This window comes from Diadema setosum, chromosome 16 (assembly GCF_964275005.1).
Source record: "Diadema setosum chromosome 16, eeDiaSeto1, whole genome shotgun sequence".
Lineage (NCBI taxonomy): Eukaryota > Metazoa > Echinodermata > Echinoidea > Diadematoida > Diadematidae > Diadema > Diadema setosum.
The window spans coordinates 17,671,756-17,692,106 of record NC_092700.1 but is presented as its reverse complement, the minus strand read 5'-3'; the positions used below and the strand labels follow the sequence as shown (position 1 = coordinate 17,692,106).

The window sequence follows — 20,351 nt, the reverse complement described above, 5'->3', positions numbered from 1 at the left end:
ATTGGGCTTTTAACTTTTTGTGAGATACCAAGAAAACACTTATGATATAGTACAGAGCATACCATTTTAAGAGGAATTCAAAGTTTATTTGATGAAAATCGGGTTTGGAATGACTGAAACATCCAAAACCAAAGTAAAACAAAGCGATCACAATAAAGTGTGGGTCCCACACTTTATTAGAATCGCTCTTTTTTGGATATCTCAGCCATTTAAAAACCAATTTTCATCAAATAAAAGTTGGATTCCTCATAGAAATACATGCTCTTTCATATTTCATAAGAGGTTTCTGATTATCTCACCAAAAAAATGTTAGAAACCTGAAATTAGGTCTCAACCAAAACTATACGATCCCTTTAAAGGGGATGGCTAGTAACTGATCAGTGGGAATCAGTTGGAATGGTGGGGATGATTGTTCCAATCCTTGTGGGATTCATTCAAGAGTACATTATATATCTGTTGTTGTGTGAAAATAATTTGCTTCAGAATGGTCTCATATTCAAGTAATGTGCAGTTCAGTGTTTCCAGGTTAGCGTGTCAGGGGGATTGTAACAGGCCGTTAACGATCGCCCCGTCACTGTACAAGCATGCTAACCTGGAAACATTAAACTGCACATTACTTGAATATGAGACCATTTTGAAGCAAATAATTTTCACACAACAATAGATATATAATGTACTCTTAAATGAATCCCACAAGGATTGGAACAATCATCCCTAGCATTCCCACTGATTCACACTTATCAGTTACTAGTCATCCCCTTTAATCGTGTCAGAGCCAGGGAATCTGGACAGTGTGCTCAATGCTATGGTGTTTTCTGTTTCAATCGCCACTCAAAGCACACAAAGGGTTAAAGACCTTGAGCATCTCACTAACCTGCCGACATTCCTGAAGACGTTGAGTCTCTCCGTGGAGTTCTTGCCTGGGCGGGGCGAGTAGAAGCCCCTCTTCCCCGGCTGGAAGAAGAGGGGTTCGTTGTCGCGGTCCGCATCGTCGCAGTCCTCAGTCTCCATGGGAACGCCGGAGGAAGCCCCGGCCGTCTCCATGGGGCCCTTACTCTTGTCCCGCTCCACGAGGCCAAAGATATCGAGGTCCAGGCGGCTGCTGTCCGCTGGGTCGTCCCGGCTAGGGAGGGGAAGATAAAAAAGAAAGGGAGGGGGGGGGGTTGGATGGAGTCAAAGACAGTGAAAAAGAGACATGATAAATCTTAATTAGTCCTTGAAGGTTATCAAACCTTAATATTAATTTATACAAATGACTCTTGATTCCCATAACTTAGCAATTGTGCAGCCATATACCTTGAAACCTCTGCTTTGGTGTCATGGAAAACATAAGTACTATCATAAGAAAATAGAAAGTGCTTCATACACATGACATGAATATTGCACATCTATGCCTTAAAAAATACTAAATTTCACCTCATGGTCTTATTTCCTCTAACTTGGCCAGTATTTCTGCTTGATTTTTCATATGTTTGTCACTACAGCAGGGATGGCAACTATACACACAGCATTGCAGGATTCTCAATGCTGCAAAGGCGTATCTTGGGTGGAAAAACACTATTTTTACCTTTCCTGTGATAGATATGCAGGGCACTACAATTTGGGAAAACCAGTATTTCCATATCTGCAGTATCATTATTATTATTTTTTCTTTTTTTTTGGGGGGGGGGGGAGGGGGAGACAAAATACTGTAAAAAATTAACAGTTGGCATCTCTGCTAGAGTGATTGAGAGCTGAACAGATGGTGGTTCTTACCTCCCTCTTGAGACAATGATGTCCATGGCCTCCTCCACCCTCTCCCGGAGAGACTCCTCGCTGGCCAGAAGGAGCAGGAGACGGGCTGGGGGCAGCTCCAGGAGCATTCCTGTGATGGTGCTGGCTAGGGACTGTTGGGGGATGGCAGGGGGGAAAAGGGAGGGAGTTGGTGGAGATGTAAAACAGACAAGCAAAATGATATAGGGCATCATTATTCTAAGGGGATGTAAAAAAATTAGATTCAGAAATTCTCTTTGCCTGTAGATATGCACATAACACACGAGTGTCTCCTTGAAAGCTCTTGAGAATTTTGCTAATTTTGAAGTGTAAATGTTAACAGCACTGCTTATTTTCTAACTCAATGACCTAAATTCAGAAATGTAGTCAAATCAATGATTTACATTTAGACCATGGACTAAAAAAAAAGTGCTGCCAGACAAGATCTGTCTCACACATTTATGCAGATGAAATTTCCATAATCTATGAGATAAGTCTAAAGTATCTTGGTGAATTTGGACCTATGAGTTTATGCCTGATTCTCTCTCTGCAAAATATATGAAATACATTTTGTATCACAATATAGCTCAAAGGCAAGCTTTACCGGTTGCAGGGCATACACCCTGGGAAACAGCCTCTCCCCTAGAGCTTGCTTGGACGGGGGCAGGGGCTCGAAGTCCGCGTTGCGGTCGTCCGCGTTGGCGCTGTCGCGCGGGTAGAAGGGGCGGGCATCGTAGGAGAGTGTGTTGCGGTCCCGGTCCAGGCTCTGTGCCATGCGGCCGCTGCCGGTGCGCAGCTCGTTGCGCCGCTGCTGACGCTCCCGCTCCCGCTCTCGGCTCCGGAGCCGCTGGATCAGGCCTGGGAAGGAAACATGGCTCAAGTCTTGTAGAAAGGAAAAGCATAACACTGCCGATAATTGTCAACATACACAACAAGTGACATGATGTGAATTGAATGAGCATGAGAAAACGACCAAGGCACTGTTGTTGTAAACAGCAAAAAAACATCACACTGGTAAAAAGTGACAATATACAAGTTACGTAATGATGGCCATTTTTTTTCTAACCCTCTGAATTTCCATAAACTTTTATCTGCAGATAGTAGATGATGCTGAAACGCAGAATTCTGAGTGATGAGTAGCTCTTTACGAGAGGGCGTGGAAAGTCAAAGAGGGGATTCAATCGCTTCCAATCAAAGAAATGAGAAAATAAATCATTTGTTGAATTCCTTTTCATCTGGTACCCCCCCCCCCCCCCCCTCCCCCATCAGTTTTTAAACTGCCTGTAATTTCCTGGGAGCACTGTCAAGGCAATGCAACAATTTGCATGTTCTCGCAAGATGTTAATTTTGGGCACAGAAACGACACTCATGCACCCAACTTTGGGACACCCTAACCTAATCATGTGTGGTCAAGTTCAGCTCCTCTCTTTGCTTTTGTGTGTGTGTGTGTGTTTTTTTTTCTTCTTTTGGGAGTGGAAGAGGGGAGAGGAGAGGGGGTAGAAAAGTTTTTGAATGTCCCGCCCCCTTACTCACCATACTGAGGGGCCTTGTTAGATCCCTGGCAGTCCTCTAGGCTGGGCAGACGTTCTGGCGCCATGAGGGCCTCGGCGATGGCCGTGTAGAAGCTGCGCGCCACCCCGCTCCCTTCGCCAGGCTCGTCCTTGAAGGTGACCTTCACCCGGTGGACTGGCATGGGCAGGCGCTCCATGCCGGCGCCGCACCGCCGGTGGAAGTGGGTGTTCAGCTGCCGCATCGTCTGCTGGATTAGCAGGTCGCGAGAACGCTCCACCTGTCCATAAAAACAGACACAATGTGAAGAGTTAACTCACTTCCAAGGCTCACAGTGGAAACATTTGTATATTTCTCTTAATATGCGAAAATTGACACTTTTTTCAGTATTTCTTTGCATATATGATAAGACAATCTTACACAAAGAGTATGGATAATCTCCTGGACAGCCAACCTCATAGATTAAAGAAATATATATATTTTGCCTGGCAATAGTGTCCTCTGTCCTTGTTGCCTAATCTTTCAGAGGAGACTCAAAGTTGTTGGTCTTTTGTGAAGGAGAGCTAAACCCTATGCACATACAGTAAAAGAACCCACTTTACTTCTCTTCTAAAGAGTAGGTTGAAATTATGATAAAGTGGCCAAACACATGCAAACACACACAAGGAAAAAGGGCTGAAATCTGCAATAATCTTCAGGATTGAGGAGGCAGTTTTCCCTGAATACACAGTTCGTCGTGCGCATGGCAGATTGTCGTTAGCGCGCTTCCGTGCGCAAGGCAGATTGTTGTTAGCGCACTTCCGTGCGCATGGCAGAATGTTGTTAACCCTATGCGCACTCCCACACCCTAACGACAATCTGCCATGCGCACTCCCACACTGCAACGACAATCTGCCAGGCGCAGGGAAGCGCGCTAACGACAATCTGCCATGCGCACGAGTTGAAGGAGGAGGAGGGGAGGAGGAGGAGGAGGAGGATGGGAGGAGGAGGAAGGAAGGGGAGGGGAGGAGAAGGGGAGGGAGAGGAGGAGGAGGAAGAGGAGGAGGAGAAAATTTGTTGTGGCATCACCGTGCACCTACCTCGAGGGTGAGGTCCTTGGAGGTGTGGTTGTTCCTCAGCTTCTCCATCTCGCGCCGGAAGCGCGACTCCTTCACCTCGAATCCCCCCAGCTCACTGAGCACGGAGCCCTGCTCGGCACCGACGTCCTCCAGGAAGACGTGGCCAAAGAGCTCCAGGCACAGACGCCACCGGCCCAGCAGCATGTCTGCTGACAGCAGCGGGGAGAGCGGTCTGGTCGGGTGGAAAGACAGCATCATTTCGTCATTTTTTTCCCCTATAATTACAGCAGCCTTTACTGACCTCACAATAAGTATTCTAAGTCAGAGTGGAAGATTGATTATGGGTTTGATTGAGATGTGCATCATCTCAATTTCATAGATTTGTTAAGTTGTGTGACTTCATAGGTTATAAGAGAATTTAAAGGGTGTGTACAGTTCTGGTCGAGGTGAAGATTTCGCTTTTAACGTTTTATGAGATATTCAGAAACCACTCTATGAGATGTGAAAGAGCGTGCAGTTCTAAGGGGTATCAACAGTTTATTCGATGAAAAGCGGTTTTGAAATGGCTGAGATATCCAAAAACAATGTGAAACAAAGAGATACTAATAAAGTTGGGGCATGTCGCCTTTTATTATTAGCACTTTTTTGGATGTCTCAGCCATTGAAAACCAATTTTCATCAAATAAACGTTGAATCCTTCTTAAAATTACATGCTCTTTCATATTTCAAAAGAGGCTTTTCATTATCTCACTTAGGAATGTTCAAAACACGAATCCTTACTTCAACCAGTACTGTACAGTTCCTTTAAAGTCAGAGTGAAGATTGATTATGCTGACTGGATTCTTCTTGATTGATGTCATCTTGATGTTATACAATGTAGATTTGTTGATTTGTATGTCTTTATAGCTTATAACAGCCTATGTTAATGTTCAAAAACAGTACTTTCTCAAAAGTATAGTTACATTACTACCAAAACAAGATCTAATATCTGCTTTGAATATGAGAATAGCGACAGCGTAACTCATGATAACTGTTTGTGTGTTTATGACAATTTAAAGATATAACAAACTTGCACTGCTAAGTCAAGGGAATACAGAAGCACACATTCTTAGCATTAGCACATCTGGCCATCAATAATATTTTTCTGAACATCACGTAACGAGTGTCAAATGTAACTACAAATCTTTAAGATGTAATGTAAGAAATCAAATGGCAATCACTTGACCTCAAGGATGATTCAAACCCCTAAAATTCAAACACTACTGCAGATGAAATCGGCAAAACCTAAAGGGTGACGAAAATTATTTTTGTATTCTTTTTTCATGGGGTTACAGCAAATATTCACACAGGCACTACAACTTAGGCTTGGTACTCATCCAGTAATCATTATTTACTTTGAGAGGTAACAAGATGTCGGGTATAAGATGGTGTATCTCTGACAGTTTTAAAATTAAAGGAGACCTCCGGATGATTTTCAGATTTTTACATTTATTAAACAACTATAAATTAGTTATACTGAGGACAGAGTTTCAGAATTTATGATAATCCAGATGAAAAATAAGAATATTTTCAAAATTTAGAACAAATTGCAATGAACAAGGATGATGACATGGCAGAGTCCCCATAAGAATGCACAAGTTGGGGCTCAAGGAAGTAGAACAAAAGAAGAAGGCATGCATAGATTATACACAGGTGAACTCGCAAGCAAGCGGTATTGTAATGGGAATTACACTGCTACATTTCTGAAATATGTGAGCCTCCTATGTCATCATCCTTGTTCAGTGTAATTTGTTTAAGGTTTTTCAAAGTATTGTTTCTCTGCTCAAGAACCACAATAAATTCAACAAATCTATACGTGGAGTTGTTGATTTATGTACTACATGATGTGAAATTATGAAAATCGTCTGGAATGTCCCTTTAATGGAGGCAAACTCATCATCATCTTGTGTTTCTGAAACTCTTGTTGTAACTCACTGATCCTCACTTACTACTAAATGAATGCAACTGCCGTACAGACAACTCCGAGCGTGTGCACGTAAGTGATATATATGAACAGACTGTCACAGTCTGACAACTTACCGTAGGAGTCGGATGATCTGGTCGAAGGAGTTGACCGGCTGGATGTCTGACCGGTTGACCGTAACGGTTGTAGGACCACCCCGGCTGGGGGTTTTCCTTCTTCCCCCATCCTCCGGGTCGGCATAGTCCTGCTGATCCAGGTCTCTGGTTGCAGATGTTGGCCGACTGCGCTCTCCCGTCTCGTGGTTGGACAGTTCCAGGGGCAATGGATCGGCAGCCGCAGCAGCCGCTGCCGCTGCTGCTGCGTTACTGGCAGACTCTGACAAGTTCATTGGACTCGCCTGGACCGCCTCTTCCTGGCTCACATGGAAGAGGGCCCCGAGATTGACTTCCCTCGAAGCAGCCGCCGTTAGGTCCTCGGCTGCACCCCGCTGCGGGTCAGGGGGTAGGGGGATTTCCGAGACCGACACACGGCTGGGGCCCGGCATGCTGGCCGCCGCATCCCGGCTCCCTCCAGCAGGATGCCCTTGGGCAGATTCTGCACCCGCTGCAGTGCTCTTGTCCACAGAGCCAGTGGTGCGTATTACACTGACTAGCGTTGCCGAGGTGGCGTTGCTGCCACCGGCAATGGGTATCGTCGGTGAGAGCGATAGTCCAGCACTGCCCCCCATCCCACCAGCAGGGTGGCCCTGATCCCCTCCACTGCTGTCACTTCCACCTGGGCGTGGCTGCGCTACTCCAGCACCAGAATCCAGGGAGAGGGGCCCTGGGAGGGACCCCGAGGGAGTCCTAGGGGGATCCTGCGTCCGCCTCCTGGCATCTGAGGCTGGACCAGGCACTGTCCTTGGAACAGGACCCTGCTCCGCTGATGATCCTGAAGAACCACTGCTCATGTAGGAGGATATTGAAGACATAGGTCCAGAAGGTTGGGAGGGGTCACTGCTTTCACCCAGACTCTGACTCACAGGCAGCGTGGAGGCACTAGCCAGACTTGTTGCACCTGTGCAGAAAAGCCAAAAGTTAACCCGTTGAGGACGAGTCCGGAGTATACTCGGGCAAGCATCTATGGGAAATGCATGTTGTAGCAAAATTAAACCGTCCTCAACAGGTTAAAGATGCCTTGCTCGAGGTGAAATCATGGCATCTCAACATTTCTACACCAGCATCCTCAATATGAGGTATAAAAGCACAAAATAATGTAACAGACATATCCAACCTATCTTAAAGACATGGTAGCATGGGGATTAATGGATGGCTCGATTAATTCACTGCCAACCGGGGTACATTCGAAAGCCATAAACAGCACTGGTCAGCAAATATGTGCAACGAAGCGCATGCTCATCGGTAACAGCCGATTTCAGTTGAGATTCTTTGGCTATGTGTGTACTTACACTTACTTCAGCAATAAAGCTATATGCACTATATATTATAGGGATTCTCAAATATATCAGAGTTCAGTCAGCCTTTCATGTCCATGGTGTCCGCAAGCTACCAGGTCTTTCAGGTATTTATCAGAATTAGAGACAGGTTTTTGCTGCAAATGAAAGAAGATATATCTCAAGATTTCATACAAATCTTCACAACATAAAGGCCAAGGAACATCACATTTATTTGCCAGATCAGCATATCACAAGTTTAATCAAATCAATGTGGCAAAAAACAAAAACAAATAAAACTCTGGTATTCAGGTACACTAATCCCTCTACACGAGTTTGAACGATTTGAAAACCAAAGAACTACTACTGAAGTCACAATACTTCAAAGACATGAAGTCATATTTGAAATTTCAAAGAAAAAAGTGGATGCTCAAAATATTGAAAAATACTGAGGGGAGTACATAACATGCAGAGAAACCTGTAACATGAGATAAAAAGAAAGAAGATGAGGAAGAGACAGAATTGTAAAAGAAGGAAGTCATTAAAGAGACATTATGACCAAGGCATACCAGAGAGTAGGGATGAGGACTCTTGGGTTTCCGAGCTGGTAGTGGCACCTCCCGACACGCCCCCTTCTTTTGCGTCCTCGCTGCCTGCCCCGCGGGGCTCGCTGAGGTCATTGGCTCCTTCCTCAGCCTCTTCCTCCTCCTCGTCTTCTTCATCCTCTTCCTCCTCCTCCTCCTCCTCTTCCTCTTCCTCCTCCTCCTGGTCCTCATCCATTCCCAGCTGGCCGACCATCTGTCGCTGAGAGACGCTCATCTGGGTGGGCAGGATCTCCAGGAAAGACTGGTGCACAGTCACAGACTGGTTGTGGCCTGGGGGGTAAATATTTGACGCTGAACGTGTAAAGAGTTTTTACAAGCTCTGCTTCTTTTGGGGTCCCAAACCATTCATTATTCTTAATGCTGTATCCTTTTGTAAAATGTCAAATGTTTAATGAATTGGTTTAATAAAACTTGAACTTGAACTTGAACTTGGTATTGTTCCATGGATGTTAAGTTATAGGATTCCTGTCAATGACTCAAATCTTATTCATGTTCAAATCCCATGTTGGCCATGATCTACACTTCTTCGACATTCAAGACTTCAAATAATGATGACACATTGTGAATTTTGGCATAGAATTATGCATTGCCTATCAGGGGAAATGCTTGATTCTAGCAGGGTGTTAATTTCAATTTAGCATTGGTGGTATAGAATATTGTTATCAAATCCCAGATAATCCACATGAATAACGTGAAAGAATAAGAATGAAACATTTCATGGATCACCCTACAAATGGATTATTTAAATGAAGTGAAATGAAAAAGTAATAATTGTCTGCCAACAATAACACCATCATTGCATACCTAGCACAATGTCTGAATCGCCCGGAAGCATTGGGTTCTGGGGCATGCCAAAGAGTTGCTCCTTAGTTGCACTCGGCTGCAGCAACTGGGGTCTGTCTGCCAGGGGCAGGGCTTCAGCAAGGGGAGTTTCGATGGGATCCCGAGGAGGGCATCCCAAGAAGGTGGTGGAGTCCGATCTCACAAAGAAAGGGTGCTTGCGCCCTGTAGAGGTGGACGGCCGATCCGTCTCCCTTCCATCGACCTCCATCCTGGAGTCACCGCCGGCCTCGTTGTCCTGGACGAAGCACCAGGGGCGCTTGCCGGCGGAGGCCTGGGAGGGCTCGCAGAGGGGTTCCTGCTCGAAGCAGCGCAGGAAGTAGATGCAGGAGTCCAGGACGTAGGCGATGTGCTTGAGAGCTGCGATGTCCAGCATGGGCAATGAGCCGAGATGCTCGCTGTTGTGGGAGCGCATCAGGGAGAGCACATAGCAGAGGTAGTCCATCATGGCGCCGTGCTCCTCTGTGTTGCCGTGGGCGCCCCGTCTCCGGCTCTCCAGCGAGTGCTGGTAGGCGGCCTCCTCGCGTGCTGCCGCCTCCCGTGCCGCCCCGCGCAGGGTGCGCATGTACTGGCTGCGAAGCGGGTGTGTTGGGTGGGAGGGGTCAGTGGCGCCCATGAGTGCCTTACCATAGCGCAGCTGTGCCTCTGTGCTGTTCATGACACACACAAGCCAATCCCACGTGGGCTTCAGGCTGGAATGTACATAGCTCTGTCAGACAGAGGGAAACAAAAACATAACATAATCCATAACCTTTCATGGCAATTAGATTCAAAGATACAGGCAACACCACCAAACCCATATATTTATCAATTTTGAGAGCTACAAACCTTCATAGACAAGGTGATGAATTTATATCAGGAAGACTGACAATGAATATATTGGAAGCATCTTGTTTCAAAAACACTGCTAAGTAGATTTACAAACTTGGACTTTAGAAAAAGGTGATTTTGATATTGAAATCCTTGCTTAATAGGGCATATCACATGTCATTAATACAAAAGTAAACAGAGAAAAATCCGACTGTAAACACTGGTTGACTTTTCAAGAATGAAAAGCATCCGATGAACAGTGAAAATGAACATACAGCTGTTACACGGTATCTTTACCACAGGAGCCTATATTCAGAGCTACAACGAGCCAGCTTTCATTAGACAAAACCCACTTGTAAGAATGATAACTAACACCTGAAACCGGAACTTATCAATAACTTAAATGACACTGCTCTTGTTAAATAAGGAGCTTAAACCCAATGTACGCTGTGCTAGTAACAAAAGCCATGGTGCAATGACATGTACTTTTGGAAAAAATAAAAGATGAAAATAAAAATAAAAATTGGGAGGCTTGCCAGAGATGTTTTTCAAAAGTTGGGGTTTGGCCATACCTGCAGCTCCTTGGCATTCTCTGCAGTAATCTCCAGGGTCTCTGTGATTGGTTCCGGTGCCTTGTAGTTTGGCAGCAGCGACATCAGGTCCGAGATCTGGCGCATTACAATGCCAAAGGCCCGTGCCAGCCGGCTAGCCGTGGTGGTGGGCGTGGTCTCCGTGTTGCCGGTGGTGGGCGGGGCCGGATTGGCTGCCGTCGAGATGGTGGTTCTCCGGAGGTTGGAGGGGTCTATGTAGATGAGACCAGTGGAGGCTGGGTGGGAAAAAGTGGGGAGAATTATTGACGGGTATTAGCACTCACACATCACATACACAAAATGACCACAACTCCTTCTACACTGTAACATGTTCTCAATGTAACACAGTCGAAACCTGTGCATACAATTCAGTGACTGCTCCATCTTACCATTTCACTTTATGAGAACAAGAATGGTACCAACTCTAGGAGCGCTGATGAGTCTGAAGGCAACTCTGGATCCTCCTGGACATTTTACCATACAACCACTGTCAAGATGAAGACATCAACTCGATTACAGAACACATCCCTGACTTGATATCACAAACTACACAGTAAAATGAAACCACACCATACATTACACACTGCCCAATACACTCATAACTTCAGTGGACTGAGTTGGACTGGACGTAGGTACTCACCAACAGCCGGTGCTCCACCTGCCGAGCCCAGCACCTCATTGACGACCCCCGGGCCACCACTGCGAGAGTTTCCTGACGTGGAAGGCTGCTGATTGCGGAATGCCCATTGGAGTGGGTGTGGTGGCTGGTTGGATCTGTGACAAATATGAATGGGAGAGAAGGGCATTCATTGGATTTAAATGGTCACACCTCAGCATGCACTCAGTGACAGAGCATATCGAAACTCTGGCATTTTTGGTAGCTTCATTTTGGGTCAACCACTTTTCCACCCGACATCAATGACAGGATTATCCTTTGTACTGTGTCATGATTTATATGCATCATGACATCATATTACCAAAAGGTTCTGCACTGACACATGTATGTTTGGTACAGTCCTTTCGTTTCTTTAATACAGCACTTCAATTCTCTCAAAAAAAATAGAAATCTCAGTCTTACTCAGAGTAATGTAGATATATAAAAATGATCTCAGGAATAAATGTTTCATACATCATACTTGCGTTTTGTGACAACCATTCATCAAGAGAAGTCAGGTCTCCACAACCCCCTACTGGGCAGAGGAACAAAAGTCATCTTTTTTTTTTTATTATTCATTTTTGCACTATATTTGTGAGTTCTAAAAATGTTATGTAATACCATAACCGCTGCAGGTATATATGCAAATTAAGTATCAAAAAATGCATAAGACTCTAAATAAAACAGTCACAAATTTTCGTGGTGAGATCCTATAAATTCTGGAAGTTATTGCAAAATTTCCAGGGGGGGAGGAGGGAGCATGATGTCCCCCAGTCTTTTTAAGGTTAACATTTTGCACTGGGGAGAGGTAGAGTGAAATCAGCGAAAATTAATGTAGTACAGATATTTCTGTAATTACCATTTTATGTTGCAGTGTATTACAGTTAACCCATTCCGTACAAGAACCTGGTGGCCTGCGTACATAAGTCTACGGGCATTTCAGAATTCAGTATGAAATGGGTCAACAATGCCAAGCTACCTAGAGCTCTCTACACACCTGTTACCCTCCTGGTTTTGAGACCCACTGGAGCTGGCTGCGATGGGTCGTTCCAGTGAGTCTTCGTTAAAGGTCTGCTCCACAGTCTCCTCCTCATCTTCATTGATCTCATTATCACTGTCCTCCTCCTCATCCTCCTCCGCATCGTCGGCGTTGGACGATGACTCATCCTCGGAGAAGAACAGGGAAGCCAATCCTCCCCCTACAGCGGGTAATCGGGAAAAAGAAATCACAACCAACGTGAGAATTTTTTTTAATCATTTATAAATCCATCTCCAGTCACAGGGAGCATAGCCCTTTCAATTAAAAAACTAATCTTTAACGGGGTCTAGAATGATCTTGATGCATAAAACATTGTCAAAGCCACTTGCTATCGAGAAATTTTGTATCAGTTTCCATGGAAAGAAACTTTGTACATGGCATCAGGCATCTTAAATTAATCTGAGACCATGGACCTCAAATCCTTTCATCAATGTGCCCCATGTAAGTTATGTTCCATAGGCTTGCTTTCATGAAAATAGTACCCCCTTCTCGGGGGCTTTTTACACATCATAATGCATTGAGAATTAGCTGCTCATAAGAAAATGTCACCATTCATGAAATGTATCATACCTTCAATTTCCGGATCCCTGTATTCACTTGTATATGTGTATTTGAAAAGTTTAACTGCAAAAAGTGATCAGTCTATTGTCACCAATTTGAAATTGAAGGTGCAGAAAACGAAAGAAAATAATAAAAATACATGTGATAAAATGTACTTACGTCTTTGAAAATACTTCTGGCTATATAACAAGTGCAGTATCATGGAAAAGATTGAACTTTCTCTATTTCATGAATGACCTTACTTAAAAAACTCTGAAAATGGCATTTATCTCTTTTTTTGCATTCAAATTAATTTGAAGTTGAGGATTGTTGCCAATCAGTTTTCATCTTAGCCCTACCTGCATCAGAGCCAGTGTTGGGCGGGTTGACTCCGCCCCGGCGACTGGATGTCTCATGATCCTGGCCCCCGCCCTCCTGGTCTTGGTTGCTATGGTTACTCTCGCTGTCGTAGTCACTTTCAGCCAGGAGGTCAAGGTCCATGTCGCTCTCGTTGCCACCTGTCACAAAGTGACCACCTCAAGTTATTACCTCAAGCTATTACCTCAGTCCGGCAGAGCACACATTTGTTAAATTTGAGTGGGTGTATAGAGATGAAAAATTGCATCTCTGGCATTTGGTATACAATGTATTAAAAGATCTTGTGCCATTCAAGGGTATGTAACAGCTAAGAAAACCTACACATGCCAAATTCTACCTATAAGTCGCAAGCATGGGAGCTCGACATAACTCTTAGATGAAGCCTCTCTCTTTATCTTGTAAGACTTCACACCTCATACCCCTTCATCATTCAAATGTGTCAAATGCTCATCAGTAATTTTCCTTTCTTAATCACAAGTACTTGTTTTATGCTAGCTATATAAAACAAATAATGCACAAGTTCATTTCACGCACTGACAGAATTATGTGCCTTGAATGGGATTAAACAAACTTAGCTTAAGATAAGCCTCATGTGTTTATTATAATTGCCAAAACGTAGCTTGTGTTCATAATACCAGCCGATGTACTCAATCTGTACATCATTTGTATACAACATGAGAAAAATTTTCAGCAACAATTACAGTGTCCAACAGACTTCCTCATCACGCTGAACAGAAATCTGAATCCTTACCATCCTCTTCTGGTGGATCATCCTGACTGGGCTGGTCTCTAGGGTCCCTGGGAGGAGCGTTGCCAGGGTCTGCATCCCGGCCTCGGACGTCGCTGGACACCACAACAATGTCTCCCTCAACCGTGTCAATCTAGATAGACAGAAAGAGAGAAAATTACAGTGCAGGGTTTATACATAATATGTGACCCGCTACAACAAAAGGATCCTGAAGTCGCTGACGGCCGAGCCGAGAAAATCAAGTTTGAAGTTACATTATCAAAATTGGTCAAAACAATCAGATTTCTGTTTTTGGCATAATTTTGTAGTTTTGTCCATCATCTGCCGAAATTTTGAAGCTAAATGATCAAAGGAAAGGCAAGAAATTAATGTTTTTCTGGGCCATGATTTCCCGACTTTCAATGTTAGAAAAACGTGTCCGAAGATTTGGATTTAGATTTTAGACTTCAGATTTCTGATTTTTTTTTTTTTGTGAGATAAAGAGAAACCTCTCATAAAATAAGAGACAGCATGTAATTCCACGAGGGATTCAACGTTTATTTCATGAAAATCTGCTTTGAAATGGCTGAGATATCCAAAAAAGAGCACTCCTAATAAAAAGCGGGAACCACTTTTTATTATGATTGCTTTGTTTTACTTTGTTTTTGGATGTCTTAGCAATTCCAAAATCGATTTTCAATAATCTTTGAATTCCTCTGAAAATGGTATGCTCTGTACTATTTCATAGGTGGTTTCTTGGTATCTCACAGCAACGTAAAAGCCCAATTTTCATCTCCACCAATACTATACAATCCCTTTGATAATTTGCTTTCCTGGCTCACATCTTCCCCTTCGCCGAACTCCATGTCCTGGTCGTCGTCACCAATGATACGGTTGATGCGGTGCTGGTGTGTCCTCAGGGAGGGGGCGTGGTGGTGGGCGTGGCTGGTGCTGGGCTGGGCACTGGTGGAGGAGCGCATCGGCAGTGGCTCCGTGAAGAACAGCTCCTCGCTTCCCTGCAGTATCAAAGAGATCATTATCAAAGGCATTGTTTACAATTTGTAGATGAAACAGAAACCTAGCTTTAGCACTTCAAAATAGTTCTAAAATGTGAGTTAGGGATAGAAACAACAAAAGTAAAAAAACAAAAAAATGATAAGTATAACCAATGTTAAGTATTGTTGAATGCACAAAATGAGAACACCAGTTATGATAAAATTGTTTCTTGACAAAACCATCCACAGATATGGTTTAGTGAGAAAAATAGTGATATAATTATCCTTGTATTTTAAGTTTTATTGCAAAATTTTTGTAAGATAAGATGCTTTGTGATGCAACTGACCTACACATACAGTTTGTATGCATCAAACGTGATAACTCAAAACATTTTTAAAATCATTGCTCCTACAAGACATTGATATCTCTGTCTTAATCATCATTTCACTCAATAAAACTTGTAATCAAATGATAACAGTGTGCAGCGGTTTGCTGGCTTGTCTGTCCTATGCTTTGTTCTTTGTTTGCTTCAGGGATGGGGTTGATATTATAGAAAAGCAGATAACTTAAAGGGACTGTACAGTACTGGTTGAGGTGGGGATTCATGTTTTGAACATTCCTAAGTGAGATAATGAGAAACCTCTTATGAAATATGAAAGAGCATGTAATTTTATGTAGGATTCAACGTTTGTTTGATGAAAATTGGTCTTCAAATGGCTGAGATATTCAAAAAAGCATAATAATAAAAGGCGACAGGCCACGCCTTTTATTAGGATCTCTTTGTTTCACCTTGTTTTTGGATATCTCAGCCATTTCAAAACTGATTTTCATCAAATAAACTTTTGATACCCCTTAGAATTGCATGCTCTTTGACATCTCATAGAGTGGTTTCTGAATATCTCGCAAAACGTTAAAAGCTAAATCCTCACCTCAACCAGAACTGTACACACCCTTTAAATACAGTGCACAATTATAGCAGCTGTTGCATACCTGCTCGCAAGAGTATGGCATATTCTTTCAACACCCACCACGATTTTGATACAAACTATAACATCAACAAAATCAACAGCAATAATGTCTCCTTTCAATGCACCTTTACACGGCATACATGTTATCCATTCTGACATTCCACTTTTTAACATTGGGCCTGCATGCTAAAAATGTCTTTTCTGATTAACTCTAGCCTCTTCGATACATTGAACAACACAACATGTGCAGTCAAGATAAGGAAGAAAAAGTTGCTCAAACTTTTTGAAAAAAAAAGGGTCAACCTCTTATGACTACGAGAGGAGGGAGATCTATGAATGGAGAGCTATACTGTGGATAAGGAGTGATGGAAACATGGACGGACTGATCTCACGTTCTCCTCCTTAAGTCTTACCTGGATGGCATCAGCATGGCTGTTGAAGAGTGGGAAGGGCGAGGAGGGTCTGGCCACGCCCATTCTCACGGGGGCGATAAGGGAGTCGCCGATCTCACACAGCTCGGTGATGGACTGGTGGATGAGGGCCTGGAACACTCGCTTGCATCGCAGAACTGGCTCGGACCTGAGAAAAAAATATGAGAAAGCACTACAATAAAAACTGGAAGTTTCCCTGGGATCCATGGGCTATTACCCTGAGTTCTTGGTGGAGATACCCCAGTACACTCAATCTCAGGCCCCTTGGGAATTTTTTTTTTTTGCAGTGGTGCTGAGCCCTGAGCTACCTTTAGGTTGCTGAATCAAAACCAGTATTTCAGTATTTGAGGGGAGTGCATAAATATGTAATTTATGATAAATTACTAGTACCATGCAATACATGCACACATATAACATTGGGGGTGCTTCCCAATTGTAGGGATGCTACAGATCCCTACAAAAATAATGTTGGGGGTGCTGCACCACCCCCAGCACCCCTGACTCCAAGGGGCCTGTTCACTCTTCTGATTTAGCTCCTTTCTTTTCTCAAGATTAGCTTTCTGTCCAAATTGTATTATGCTTTATCTGCATAATTGCTTAATTATACATCCTTTCATCTGTATGTTAATGCCAATAAAACAATTATAAACTTTTCAAGAGGCCAGGTTACTTACAATTTCTTGCCTGGGGTCATCTCGATGCTAAGGACAACAAAGACCCTGGCAACAGAGCGCACAAACCGCCGGGCCACCTCAGCAGCCTCCGCCTTGCTGGTAGCAGACTGTGCATGGCGCAGACGACGTATGAGGGTCGTCAGGAGGGTGTCCAGATCCTGGTGATAACAAATCAAGGGAGAAAAAGAATATGATACCTATCCTTAACCCCCTAATGGAAAATTCCTGATCACTTAAACATTAGTCTGAAAAGAAAGGGTACAATTTTATATGCACAACAGTAAAAATTTGATCCAAATCTGATGAAAATTAGGGAAGTTATAAAACTGAGAAGTGTCACTAAGTTTTGCAAAATAACTCTCAAACAGTTGACACAAATAGGCAAATGAGTGAGCTGTTGATGAAATCACTTCACAATCTATTATTGATTGTGAACAAAAAATTGAGAAGAAATTTAATTTCTATGAGATAAAAGTGTTAAAAAAAAACCATTGTTATTCCTGGCTGAATAACTTCAAAATAATGATCAGCCAGATATATTAGGATTTGAGGATTTGAGAGTAGGGCATAATTGCCTATTTTCAAAACCTGGAAATTGCAATAATTATGTATAAACTATTAAGGGAAGGAGGTGATTACATAATCAACTCATTCATTTGCATATTCATATTGACTGTCAATGAGTTTTGTGATAATTAGTAAAACTTCACAATTTCAATACTTCCTTAATTATTATCCAATTCTGATAAAATTATCCCTGTTGTGCTTATACAACTGTATTCTTTCGTCTCAGACTAGCTTTTAACTGGTCAAGAATCCCCTTTAACGTATCATTTGTTGACAGTGATAGTTGACTACTACAGACTGGACAAACTAAAAGATTTTTTACAAAATCTAAGAATAAGGTGTCTAAACATAACAATAATAAGGTGTCTAAACATAAGGTGTCTAAACATAAGGTGTCTAAACATAAGGTGTCTAAAATAAGGTGTCTAAACATAACAATTAGAAAAGACACTTCTTATTTCTAGGCCATATGATGCAGAAATAAAACCTCGATGAAATCGTACACTGACTGATGGTTTCAGTTTTTCAGAGCTTGGCAGGTAATGGGTTAAGGTGGTCAGCATTGCTGAGACAACATACCGAAGATGCACACTTGACAATCAGAGTGTGGGTGAACCAGTCCAGCTTAATGGTCCCAGACTGGCGCATGAGGTAGACCTGGTCCTCGGGGATCGGTGCATGCACTGTGTCTGGCCCACTGGGGCATTCCCTGTCAAATGATTCAAAAGATCATTCAATTTTAACCATACTGCATAGCATACACCTGCACATGACTTAACCCTCAGAGATGTCAATAAATTTGATTTTACCTTCCAAACTGTAAAAAATTTGAACTTCTATGAGAGATTGAACGAATAGGTGGATACAGCCATTCAACATGTAAAATTTTATTAATGCATTCTTTTACAGAAGGGTTGGTCCTAGCAAGGACCTATTTCTTTGATTTTTTTTTTTCACAAGTTTACTATTATTACCATGAATGAGGTTGACAAGGATGCAAGTTAAAATGAAAGAATAATGCATCTACATGAAGATACTTTGTACATAAAAGGGCCAGAACTTTGATACTACCATGGCCTGACTTCGGGCTTTTGCCTGAAAACTGACATCCCTGGCTTGAGTGATGTATCAAATTACAAGGAAAATGTCAACTTCAAATAGTGACCCTCAAGGCACTTCAAATATTTTTGTTTTCATTAAAACTGGATGCATAAGAAAAGGAAAATTAGTAGAATATAGGAAATAAATGGATGGATGGATGGATGGATGGACAGGAGGTGAGTTGCCATGGAAACCTACTTCTTCTTGTCTTGGCATCCATTGAGGATCATGGCACTGACTGCCTGCCATTCCTGTAGGATGCTCTCCAGAGCATGTCGAGAGAAGCGAGGTGGCTCCAGGTTGTGGTCTGGCATGTCCAGGTCTGGGGGGAATCAAATAAAAAGAAGTCATTATCAGGGATGATATTGACGCTTGTTGAAAAAATTGGAAATCAAAATTTTTCGGGTGATTTTGATACATAGAAAAAGTAAAATGTGTATAGACTAGAGAAAAAAAAATTTAAATCAGATTTAAATCTACAGAATAACATGCCTGCATGGGATAAAGGTATGGCTAGAGTTACGTGTTACGTGAACCCTTCCAGCAATTTGCAAACTCTAACCAACTTTTTCATCATAATCTCCCAGCAATCTTTGACTGAATGTGGAGTCTGGCCTGAGTAGAGGGGACAACAGGCACAGAGGATAGGGTATTACAGAGGACAAGGTATTACAGAGTATCACATGCCCAGGAGTACATGTCATGTGTATCTTTGGGGATGCATACTTTGAATGTGCAAGAGCTCATTCATTGTATTGGCCCAAAAGAAATGTTTACTGTAAAAGTGGGTATTTTCGCGCGACTAATTTTTCGCGCTTGGCCGGGTCAGAAGAGTTTCGCGTGTTTTTAATTCCGCGGAATCTAGACATCACGCACAGGAACATATGGCAAGCAAAAATATTCGCGGGATTTTATTTTCGCGCTAGTTTCTGGTTGCGCGAAATGCGTGAAAATTTCAACACCGCGAAAATTTCCACTTTTACAGTAGTTGCCCAGGCAAACAGGCAAAACTGTAGTAGGGCAGTTCCTGGCAAGCCCTGCAAATCTGACTCTCAATCTTTCCATCACATCTCCAATTAATTATGAAGGGACAGCTTACCGGCAAAGAGTAAAATACCTGGTATTAAAGTTAGATACCCAGGCACTCAGAGCGTGCATTAGGTTACTGTCATCGTTAGCCAATGTTCATATAAACTGCTTTTTTTTTCTCTTTTTTTTTTTTTTTTTGGGGGGGGGGGGGGTTGCACGATGATGATGGAATGACTGGAACTGGAACTGCTGTGTGACGAACCCGAATCATTCTTGCGTGAGAGTCGGCTCCTGGACTGGCGGTACTGGCGCTGCTCCACGGTCTGCCTCGCCACCGTCTGGGCCAGGAACAGGAGGATGTGGTCTCCTCTGCAGGGGGGAACAGGAAAACAGGCAAACACAACGTTTGAAAGGTGGAGGAATTTATGACAAAGAACGATGGCTGATAATGACAATTAGTTATGCTCATCTCCAACTTGGTATGGGGTTCTATACTACAAATTTATCAAATTGTTTAAACTCTTTGTTCTGGCTCAAATCAGGCTTCCCAACATTTAGGTGGCCACTTTCTTTGACAAGAATTTCAGGGAAAATTCCTTTAATTCCCCCAAATTTTACTTGTCATTGAAGATCGACAATACTGCTCAGGTGTAGCACTGCCTCAGTCCCATGTGAAGGTAATTGTGA

At 43.0% G+C, this 20,351-nt stretch overlaps 1 protein-coding gene across 1 annotated transcript in view; it reads right to left on the bottom strand.

Annotated features, from left to right (window-relative positions):
• Positions 1 to 20,351, bottom strand: part of LOC140239573 (E3 ubiquitin-protein ligase UBR5-like) — a 61,064-nt gene that overhangs the window by 8,979 nt on the left and 31,734 nt on the right. Inside the window, 19 exon segments of the mRNA XM_072319403.1 lie at positions 875 to 1,123; positions 1,756 to 1,886; positions 2,357 to 2,610; positions 3,286 to 3,541; positions 4,341 to 4,551; positions 6,399 to 7,338; positions 8,284 to 8,589; positions 9,124 to 9,868; positions 10,542 to 10,795; positions 11,200 to 11,333; positions 12,212 to 12,413; positions 13,153 to 13,311; positions 13,923 to 14,052; positions 14,741 to 14,914; positions 16,276 to 16,441; positions 16,968 to 17,125; positions 18,114 to 18,243; positions 18,834 to 18,957; positions 19,927 to 20,033. Coding sequence (XP_072175504.1) covers positions 875 to 1,123; positions 1,756 to 1,886; positions 2,357 to 2,610; positions 3,286 to 3,541; positions 4,341 to 4,551; positions 6,399 to 7,338; positions 8,284 to 8,589; positions 9,124 to 9,868; positions 10,542 to 10,795; positions 11,200 to 11,333; positions 12,212 to 12,413; positions 13,153 to 13,311; positions 13,923 to 14,052; positions 14,741 to 14,914; positions 16,276 to 16,441; positions 16,968 to 17,125; positions 18,114 to 18,243; positions 18,834 to 18,957; positions 19,927 to 20,033 — 4,830 coding nt within the window.